Consider the following 12,057-nt stretch of genomic DNA (forward strand, 5'->3'; position numbering starts at 1 on the left):
AGAAATCTACCGGAGCGTTCTCCCTTCCATGACAGACACGGTCGGTATACCCACATATTTCGGCAATAAGAATATCTGAAGGTAAACCCGACCGTACGACAGGGGCCCTAGCTATCACTTTATCCAGGTCGTCCGGTGTCTTAAAAACAGTGGGTATATTCCTAACGCTAATATCTACCCACTCATAGCTCGGACCCACAGACCCACTCGTACTTTCGTCACTTCCGGACGATGACTCCCCACTCTCACTCGACTCCCTACTACCTACTCTATTTGAAGAAAGTTGAGACATAACTAACCTTTCGTTCACAAAGTTACACCTCGGTCGGCAACTATGGTTCGTACAACGCAACAACTCGCAAAGTGGACTCGGCAATCAGAGCAACTCGGATGCCAAACTCAAGGAAACGTGGTCTCTCTACAACTGGGGATGCTATTTATAGCATTTCCCTCTCACCCTCATCCGTTAGATTCCCGCTCATCCTACGACCCATATCAGCCGGAAGTCGAAACATCATTTAATCCACACCGCCGGATCCATCTCCGCCGTCTTCGAAAAAAAGTGAACGTCCCATCATTCCGTTACATTTAATGCCTAACACCTCGAAAGGCACAACAATCATTACGACTCTTCGGCATTTATTCACCTCGAGCCTGGGGGGCAAGTGTACCGGTAGGCACCAGACGAACGTGGCCGACCGACCGAACGCATAATAAATGTGAGGCATGTGTGACAAAGCTAAAGTGGTTAAGATACACCTCCGAAGAATAAGGAATACGCGTTTAAAGAAGATATGTTCCCCGGGTATTCCGGAGCACGATTGGTAAGACCTATCCATAACCACCCTGAGCCCAAGGGGTAGAAAGCCCATTAGGCAATCCTATAAATACGGTGCTCAAGCCAGAGAAAGGTACGTTTTCATTCACTTACTAAACCACACTTAGAATCTCATACTTACTTGAGCGTCGGAGTGCCTTCGCAGGTACCCTCCCCCGCTCGACCGAAGGAGACACCAAGAAGGAGCGACCGACCGAAAGAGAAGAAGACCGACACGTCAGCAACTATACTACATCAACCGACCGTGCCTGGGCCCGTCTCTCCACTCAGGTACACTTTTCAATTTTGCATTGGCCATGTTTTTAAAAAAAAAAAATATTATTCGTCCTTAGGTAAGTTATTAGTATTCAACGTTATGGTCGAGAACATCTTGGTGTACTAGGTATAGAGACATTCCAGATTCAAGAATATTCAAACGAGAATCTTTGCAATAAGATTTATCTAAATATATCATAATTATCTTGATATTGTGTTTTTGACTTTATACAAGACAATATCGAACTTAAGAGGACTCAAAGAAGAAGTGTTTACATATTATGTGTGAACTTATAAGTTAACTTATTTTGACATAGAGTGGATATGTCCTGAGTCATAAAGTCGAATACTACTCAATTACCTGGGAATGAATAATAAATTAATTAGAAAAATATAACAATATAATTAATCTAATTAATTAAAAAGATAATTAATAATAATGAATCCTATTAATTCATATGCATATACACTAAGTACACTATATTTTTATAAATCGATATCGATGTACATTTGGTAAGAGATCTTTTTGAAGCAACATTTATTATTCATTGAACTTGTATGACGAAAAAGTCGAAAAGTCGATAAACAATTTGTCAAGTGGAAAAGCACATGTGTTATCATAAGTAAATGACACATAAATACAATAACTGAATTAATCAAATATTAAGGACATAATTATAAGATAAAAATATAATTAAGGAAAAATAAATAAAAGAATTTAATCTAAAGTAATAGGTTAAAATAGGCTTATTAGTGAGAAGTATAAATATGTAGGACATTTAATTTAGTAGTTAGATTTTAATGAATGATTAATAAACAAACACTTAATTCTTGCAGGTATCATATCTAATATTTGAATAATATTTGTTATATCGAGAAGTGATTCAAATATTACAAGCTATCGAAAAGTGTAACTTATGGAAAGCAATAGGATTGATTAAAAGTGAAGTGAAAATGAGAAGAAAGAAGAAGTATTAAGGTAAGGTGTTGAAGAAGAAGTTCAACGGAGTAGATTGTGAAGTACACTCAATTAATATAAAATGTGAGAGTACATTTTAGAGATACTTCCGAACTTATTTTGACTAATCTCAACATAAACAAATCGATTTATTAAAGAAGGGACTAGATAGAAAAGGAAGACCCCTCATGGCATTGTAGAAACATCTTAAAGTTTTAATTTATAATTTATTGTTTCTTTAACATCTAGTTTTTAAAATTTGTAATTATCTATAACGTTATTATTTTTAACAATGATATATCTGGGGGAAAACTGCTGCAAACATCTTCTTAACTAAATGCACATAACATCCATCTAATCCGTTTTTAATGGAGAAAGCGTTAAGTCTGCGAAGGAGACAATAATCCAAAGAGAAACATCCAAAGAGAAATAATGGGAGATTTGACAGCAGCTAGTAATTTTGTGGTTGTCGGAGTGGACCATGAAGCACACGAAGGCCACGTGATGGCATATGGGCAAGACATAGTTTTAAGGAAAAGTGGAGTTTTTGTGTCTGATATGGTTTCAAGCAAATGTCCTGTCCTTCTAGTAACTGTCATTGCCCAAGGAATCATGGGCCAATCTACTGTCATTGCCAAACAATATTACCATTCTGTGAATGAACGAAATAGGAGATACCAAAAATATTCTAGATCGTCAACTCATAATCATCACATATTTTGTTAATTAATAAACCCATTCACAAATTTAAATATAATTTTTTTATATAATACTTGGGAAAACGAGATTATAAAATAACTAACTATACTAACAAACTTATATTTTTAATCATTTAACTTGTTTCACAAATTTTAATAAATTGATCAGTCTTACACCTCCAATCTAACTCATTATATTTTATATTTATAAAATATTTTTTTAATAATATGTAAAATAATATTTTTTAATTAATTTTTATCACTCGACCATCCTTATATTATTATATATAGTATCATTCATTCTCTTCGTAGTTATGGTATAACAATCAACAAACATACATGGAAGTATATATATCATATCTTATCACATACTTATAATAATGAATAATATCAATTGATACATTGTCAACAATAGATATAGATATTGAATCCTTAGTCACATTGTATTGTACATAGTTGTTATACAATGTTTTTGAAATACACATCTATGTTAAGCTTGTCCCATTAAAGATTTCGAACAATGTACTTCATGCACCTAGTTATCTAAACGTAATGCATAAATCTTATTAAACTTGTCACTATCTTATGCATTAATTTATGTGATTTGAGTGAAATCATATTTTTTTTATGAGTTAAAATGCTTAAATTCTTGAAACTCTCTTTAAAATATTAAAATAATTTTAATTTTGTTGTGTTATAAGAAAATATCTTTGAGGAGGCAACAAGATAAACTTATTATTCTTGATTTGGGCAAGCAGTCCATTTCTTACTAAAAAATCAATATTTTTTTTTCTTTTTCTCTGTTGAGTATTTAGTAAAAGGGGATATTGGTGACCTAGAATTTGAATTTTTGGAACTTGTGATGTTTAGTGTGAATTCCTAGAAGGATATAAAGAAAAATTTGTTTGTAGTTCAACACTAGGTCATGAGTTCTTGTCTCCCTCTCTGGAGCTCTCCTTCTCCTACACTTCTTTGATATCAAAATCAAAATCTTTTAATTTACAAGTCTGTTTTGAATTTAAGATATATTTGTCTATTTGAACTTTAAACTTTAAATGACAGATGAATATGTTAAATTGACTTTTGAGATTATTTATATTTTATTTAAATATTTTAAAATAATTACTTAGTATTTGTATTTTATATATATATATATATATTAATATAATATTTAATAAAACACGTCCAATACCTCCCTGGTAATTCATCTCACATAATAATATATATATATATATATTTTATCAGCAATAAAAAATAAATAAATGAAAATTACTTTAGTGGTGGTTCAACCCTTATACAGAAAAAACACCTTAACGATCTCCTAATTAAGACACCTACCAGAGTGACCCAAATACAACAATGAAAAACACCTCAGGGCATTAAGGAACTAATCTCATACATGCCAGAGGATTCAAAACCCAATCAAAATAAGAGAAAGAAATATATCGGGACTTTGCATGGAGCCAAGACCAAACCTTCATTTGCACCAAAGCGAACACTTCATATGCATCTACCACTCCCCTATTGAAAATGACACAATTCCTGTGTTTCCAGATTTCACTCACAACACTAACCCAAATTGCACCCCAAACATCATTAACCGAATCTAAAGTCTGACTCATCCTGAATTGTAAGAAATTTGACATAGGATCCTTGTGGATTACGTGCGACACTCCAAGCCACCCAAAGCAGAGACTCCAAACACGTCAGGCAATACTGCAAACAAAAAACAGATGACTGGAAAACTCTTCCTCCTTCGCACACAAACTGCACAAAGAATTTTCAACCACCACCCCACGCCTTTCCAAATTAACCCTAGTAGCAATCTTATTTTCCAACACCCTCCAAGCAGTGAGCAGAGTAGAAGGCAAGACTTTACACCTCCACAACACACTAAAAACTAGAGAAAACTCCCCATCACAAACCCTCCTTACCTGATCATAGGCATAATTAATTGTAAATGTTTGAGGCCCCCAACTTTCCAAACCCAACTATAAACCTCTCTAAATACCAACTTCACCTCATGCAACAGTTGAAACAACTGATCCACCATAAACTTCTCCCAGTTGAAAAAGGGTCTACGCCAGACAAGATGTCAGACCCAATTACCGTTAGACCAAACCCCATGCTCAGCCATCTTTGCATTTTTGGCCGAGCTAAGAGAGAACAGTCTTGGGAATACTCCTTTCAACGCCCCACAACTCAACCAACTATCCTCCCAAAAAGAAATAACCTTTTCATCCCCAACTTTCCACTTAAAACCATCCTCAAAACTTCTTCCCTATCCTTCTGAAGCTCACACCTCCTTCAAATATTTCCACCAAAGGGAGCCCCTACTAATATTTTCATCCTCTCTCAAGCTTCTCCAATTGCCATATTTAGAATCACATAAAATTGGATTCAATTTCCGATTTTGACAAATATGTTTGTATCCCATAAATAAGTGATCCAACTTTCAAATCTTCTATTGAGTTTAATGTGTGCTACAGATATGGTATAAACATGTGAAATATATTTTATAAACTACTTTCAATCACTTATAATGCGGATATTGAATAATTTTATATAACAAATATATTTTTCGTTTGTTTATTCCTAATTTTTTCTTTTATGGTGTCATAGATTAGGACGGACGCGGATTGACCTACCATAAGTAGACAAATTGAAAGTTTTAATAAGCTTTTTTTCTTATTTATTTATTTATTTATAATTTTGTTTTTTTAATTATATATAATTAATATGTGAAAAAATAATGTGTGAGCATTAAATAATTAATGATTTAAATTAAAATATTATAACATATTTATATTTTAAATAATACAATAAAAATATTAAGTTTTTAGTTTTAATTTAAAAAAAAGTGATTCTTTTTATCTGTCAAATAACAAACAATACGACATATATTACTAAGAGTTAAATGAATTTAATACTTGCTCGTGCGTTGAAAAGAACAGTGTTATTGTGAGCCGCAAAATGCAATGTAAGATCTTTAATTAGTGGCTAAAATTGTTCTGAATGTTGAGTACGTAGCCAAAAGAAAAACATAGCATTCCTTAAAAAAACAAAGCAGCCTCTGTCAGCCAGCAATGCCTCCAACACACAAGGAATTATTGCATTTTGCTGTTGCTTTTTTTTAGTCAACTTTTTTCTGTTGATAAATTTTTTGTTATTCTCCTGTGGTACTACTAAATCATTATTGGAAATTAGGTAATACACCTCTCTAAGTACGATGATCTCACTAATCAGGTTCATCAAGGTAAGCCTATTAGAATAATATAAATAGCGCATATTTCAAGAAACAAGATACGTCATTAATTACGGTACACCTCCGAGTGTTGAACGTCCTTTGTTGACTTGAGCGGCAGACTGCCTTCTGCAGGTACCCCCCATTCAGCATTCTCCGCAGAGATTGAGTAATCAGGCGACCGAGACCTAAAGGAGTAGCTAGAGGAAGACTGAAGGAATAGATTGAAGTGTAAGCTGACTGACCGACAAGAGAGAGAAAAACGAAACCGATCAATAGTTCTCTAGGTCTCATCTCTAAAAAAAAATACAATTAAAAAATTAATCTTTTATGTAATACTTGATTAATTGTCCTTTCTTAATAGTTAAGTTTTATATATCAAATAATTAAAAGCCCTGTGATAATCATATACATAATTTACAAGTTCTTAAGACCCTATCTGTTCCTGCTAGGGAGATGGGACCTAGAGAACTATTGAAGTCTTCTTCTCCTTCCTTCGGTCAGGCAGGTGGTTGGGTAATGAATTGAGATCCTTTTCGTCCTCCTGCTTATCCTTCGGCACTCGGGACTCGGTCGTCGGGTGAACACCGGATGGTAGGGGTACCTGCGAAGGCACTCCGACGCTCAAGTCAGTAAAGCGGGTGGTTAGGTCTCAGGTAGGTGAACAGTAATAAGGACATACCTTACTCCTTGAAATGCGTGCTATTTATATTATTCTAGTGGGCCTACCTTGTTGGGCCCGTTTATCGAGGTGGATACCGCTTAGGGTTGCATTACCTAATTCTTGATGATGGATTAGCTTCACTGATCTCTGTCTGAGCGTTAATTGTAATGGGGTTCGGCCACCGGCCAAATTCCCACGGTGCGGGTCTGCCATCGGCCAAATCCCTGTGGTCTTTGGCGGTTTCGGCCAAGCCTTCTAAGGTCTCGGCCTTTCGGCATAAGTCTTCAAAGGCTTCAGCCTCTCGGCACAAGTCTTCAAAGGTTTCGGCCTCTCGGCCAAGTCTTCAAAGGTTTCGGCCCCTCGGCACAAGTTTTCAAAGGTTTCGGCCTCTCAGCCAAGTCTTCAAAGGTTTCGGCCCCAGGCCGGTCGGCCAAGTCTTCAAAGGTCTTGGCCAGGTTCTCATGGTCTCGGTCAGGCTGACACGGCATCAGGCAGCCGGGTGGGTCCCGATCTCTCCCCCGTACCGGTACACTATCTTAAAAAAATTCTTAAGAACCATATTTACCTAAATTTTTAGATAAAGAATATTACAAAAATTGGTTGGTGGTCCTGCAAAATATATATATATATATATATATATATATATATATATATCCTTTGACAGAAACATGTATATATATAGCGTTTCCAGCTTAGTTTTCCTGGAGAAGAAAACATATTCCCCATTTATTTTCTGGAGTTTCCTTCTACCTTAAAAAATGTCTGGGGTTTGGGTATTCAAGAAAGATGGGTTTCGTTTAATGGAAAATCGTCAAGCAGAGAGATGTAGTTTAAACAAGAAGGTGTTGGTTTACTTGGCAAGTGGTGAAGTGGTGTCTTCGTACAGTTCATTGGAGGAAATCTTGAGTAATTTAGGGTGGGAGAGGTATTATGGAAGAGACCTTCAATTCTACCAATTTCACAAGCATTCTTCCACTGACCTAATTTCCCTTCCACTCAACTTCTCCAAGTTCTCCTCTGTCCATATGTATGATATAGTCATCAAGAACCCTAATGTCTTCCATGTAAGGGATAAGTGACCCTTTTTTATTCTTACAAACTACCTCTAATTTTCCTTTTATTCCTAACAATTCTACATATATGTAACATCATTTATAATATATAACATTAGTTAGTGTTGGTATGGTTATTCTTTTGCTAATTTGGTAGGCGTTTTAATAGGAGAATGGTGTAAAGTATTTCTGTATAAGGGTTGGACCACCCCTGAAATGGTCCCTATTTATTTATTTATTTTATTGCTGATAAAAAAAATTATAACATATAACAAATTTATCTCAACAATTATTCAAATATAGTTTTTTAACAAATATAGTTCCTCAATAAATTGATTAATATTATATCTTTGTTTTTTTTTAAGAATTCTATTAATGTGCATTTTAGTTCCATGAATTTGGAATTACTTTACTCTTAATTTTAGGAAGACTTTCGAGGGTTATCATCCAAATGTAATTTAGTGGATCGTGTCAAGATTATGTGAAGAATTTAAGAATTGTGATATCTTTTAAATATTTCTGTTTATTTAATTTTATTATTTGTTCATAAAAAAAATCAGATGATATATTTATTAATTTCACATATACATCAACAACAAGTTATAAACCATCTATTTCTTTGCCTCGTTGAAACACGTAGGAACAAATCACCACGAAATAATATTTTGGATGCCAAAAACTCTATTTTTGTTTTTTTCTATGTTTTGCATATATTTTTTTAAAAACAGATTAAAACTAATTTGACAATTTTTTTAATTAAAATATTTTAAAAAATAAATACGCACGTATCACACACCCTTTACCTTTTGGTTACTCTTTGTTATTTGGTATATTTCCTAGACGGTAGATTAATAGATAGTGGCACGGAAAAAATATTGAAAATTATAAATAAATAATTTCAAAGCTTTAATATTTTAATATTAATACTTGTCAGGAAATACTATTATACAAATAAAATATAGTTTAAAAGTCTTTTCATAACATTTTTAATTATTATTAATTTTACGACCCTACAAAATTGACATATATAATAATATTCTATACCTATAAAGGATTCTCCTCTGATATTTTTTATTTTTTTTAAAATATTTAGTATAGGATGTTTTTGAAATAAAAGAGATGGAGGATGTTTTTTTTTTTATATTTCAGTTATTTCTTATTTTTTAAATATTTACTAAATAACTAATTATTTTTATAATTAATTAAAAGTTATTTTTAAAAAAAACTAAAATACTGATATTTTTCATAAAAAATAGTTATTAATTTTAAATTTTAAATGTGAAATAGTTTGTGAAACGTGTATGATACAATTTATTAAACGTGGAACAATTTTTTAAACTTGGGAGTGTTCTTACTATATAAAACAATTTTTTTTATATTTCTATCTCTATTAAAAATTATAATTTTTATCTTTTTTTAATTTTTATCTTTTTTTATTATTTGGTTTAGTTGGCATTCTTTATTTAATTTTTTAAATATTAAATATAATTATAAATGATAAAAATAAAAAATAAAAATACACAAACACTATTTTAATTTAATTAATATATTTAATTTAATTTTTAACATTAAATATCATTATATTTAAATAAAAAAATACGTTCTGTAGTAATAATAATAAATGTAACATTCTATCTTTTTCTATGCTTTTTATATTACTAATCATTATGAATTAACATATTTTTTTACAAAAAAGTAATCAATTGTATAATTTTGGAAAAAAAATATAATATTTTTAATTCATCTGTCAATTATTTGTTGGAGGAAAGTGAAGGTCACGATTCACGTGAAGCGGATAGTACGTGGGCCATGGTCACTATCAGTTTGGGCTGTGCCACGTTTCAATGAGTCATATATGAAAACGAAATCTTTCTATTTTTTCTGGTTTTTAATGTAATTCGTCTGTGTTCAAATTTAGCAAGTTTTTTAAATTTTTAATATTAATATATGATTTAGGATAATGTAATTGGATTAGTTAGTGTAATAATAATTTGATGCACATATTCAATTGAGAAATCTAATCTATCCAAAATAGAGTTACAAAATTATAAACCAAAAGAACACTAATTTTCATTTCACATTTTCACAAAGAGTGGGATTATTGACACTCTCTAATTTTTAATTTTTATTCTAATTTTCAAAATTTTCTTATCTGTATTTTTATTGTTAAAGACTTTGAAATTGTTTAAGTCATTTTTCTTTGTATATTACATCAATTAAAAAGTAACATAAATATAATTTTTATTTACGTGAACTAATAATATGTTTAATTATAATAACAGAATCGGGGTAATGAAATTAATTATATGTCGCATAATAAATAAGTATTATGCCGAATTACTATATCACGACATTTGAGAAGGAATGTTTGTTTTTTTATAAAATTAGGGAATGCACTTTTCAAATTAAAATGAAAAAAAAATAAAAAAAAAATAAACAAAGGATAGGGTATACGTTTATAAAATTTCCTAATTTCCACAATAATAACATATGCATTGTGATTTTTATTTATATTTAATATAAAATCGAAAAAAAACTTATAAAGAGTCAAATATAATTGACAAAGTAGTTAGAAAGCAAGTTAATAAAAGATATTTTAAGTAACGAAGGCTATAATTCTTTATTATTTTATATAATATATGAAGGAAACAAAGTTAAATTATTATTTTTTTTAAATAGAGAAAAGAAAATTGAAATATATAAATAAAAAATGTGAATAAGCATATTTATTTTCACTTTATATTTGAAGAAAACTAAAAAGGATAAATAAAAAAGTGAACTACAATAAAAGAGGAAAAATGTCTTCGTGTCTAAAGCTTATTCATGATTCTTGGGCTAATCAGGTTGTTGGTTGACCTATGTTTATCTTGCAACATAAGTTAAAAAGGTTGAAACTTGAGCTCCGAGACTGGAATAAAAATTCTTTTGGTAATGTTCATAATGAAGTTCTTCTTAAGCAGGGCATCCTTCTTGGTATTCAAAAAAGCTTAGAGACTGCTAGTTTGTCTGATAGTGATGGACTTCTCTGTCAAGAAAAGATTGCTAAGGAGGAGCTTGATCATGCTCTTCACTATCAATATTTGTTTTGGAAAGAAAGGGCTAGGATGTTATGGTTCAAGGATGGAGATCGAAATACTGCTTTTTTCCATGCGGTGGTCAAAAGGAGATATAATTCTAGTGGGATTCATTGTCTACGGATTGATAATGAGGTTACAGAGGATCCTAAAATCATTGAGGATCATATTTTGGACTTTTATAAAAATCTTTATGCTGAGTCTATTTCTAATGTTCTGGATACTGATAATATGGAAGATTTTATTGGTACTTATATTCCTGCGATGGTTTCCTCTGAGGAGAATATGATGTCGATTAAGTGTCCAGATTTTTCTGAAATTAAAAATGTTGTTTTTAATCTTAACGGTAATAGTGCTCCTGGTCCTGATGGTTTTGGTGGTGTTTTCTATCATTCTTGCTGGGAAATTATTGGGACAGATGTTTGCAATTCTGTTCAACAGTTTTTTAAACAAAACTGGGTTCTCCCTGGAATGAACAGTAATGTTGTATCTCTTATTCCAAAGGTTCAGGGCGCTGATTCCATTAAAGATTACAGGCCAATTGCTGTTGCTAATTTCAAGTTTAAGATTATTTCCAAGATACTGGCGGATAGGCTTGCACTTGTGGCTGCTAGAATCATTTCTCCTAATCAATATGGATTTGTGCAGGGTAGACAGATTCAGGATTGCATTGGTATTGCTTCTGAAGCTATTAACCTGCTTTCTAAAAAGGTTAGAGGAGGTAATGTGGCTTACAAAGTTGATATTCATAAAGTTTTTGACACTCTAAGTTGGACGTTCTTATTATTAGTTTTAAAACGCTTTGGTTTTCACCCCTCATTTGTCGGTTGGATTAGTACAATTCTCCGTTCAGTTATGCTTTCTATAAGAATAAGTGGTAGTTTGGTGGGTTTTTTTTCCTTGCAGTCGAGGGGTAAGACAAGGTGATCCATTGTCTCCTTTACTTTTCTGTCTTGCAGAGGAAGTTCTTAGTAGAGGTCTCTCTAAGCTTGAGAATGATAAGAAGATTTTAAATATGGCCAGTCCGCACGGTTATCTCACTCCCTATCATATTTTGTATGCTGATGACATATTTATTTTTTGTAGGGGGGATATTAAGTCTCTTAGAAATTTGAGTTCTTTTCTTAAAACATATGGTGATTTTTCTGGTCAATATATTAATAACTCTAAAAGTAGTTTCTTCACCATGGATAATTCTCCAAGATTTGTCACCAAAATTCAAAATATTCTTTCCTGTAGTCATGGTTGTTTGCCTTTCCATTATTTAGGAGTAC

At 32.0% G+C, this 12,057-nt stretch overlaps 1 protein-coding gene across 1 annotated transcript; it reads left to right on the top strand.

Moving 5' to 3' along the window:
• Positions 1–7,352: 7,352 nt before the first annotated feature.
• Positions 7,353–7,846, top strand: LOC137821336 (flowering-promoting factor 1-like). Its single transcript, XM_068625884.1, has one exon. It carries the CDS (start codon positions 7,416–7,418, stop codon positions 7,734–7,736), a length of 321 nt encoding a protein of 106 aa, XP_068481985.1. The 5' UTR covers positions 7,353–7,415; the 3' UTR covers positions 7,737–7,846.
• The last annotated feature ends 4,211 nt before the right edge of the window (positions 7,847–12,057 follow it).

Source organism: Phaseolus vulgaris, chromosome 9, assembly GCF_000499845.2.
Source record: "Phaseolus vulgaris cultivar G19833 chromosome 9, P. vulgaris v2.0, whole genome shotgun sequence".
Lineage (NCBI taxonomy): Eukaryota > Viridiplantae > Streptophyta > Magnoliopsida > Fabales > Fabaceae > Phaseolus > Phaseolus vulgaris.

What these genes read in the sequence shown, in the direction of transcription:
- LOC137821336 (XM_068625884.1), top strand. Translation starts at nt 7,416, where the DNA reads ATGTCTGGGGTTTGGGTATTCAAGAAAGATGGGTTTCGTTTAATGGAA.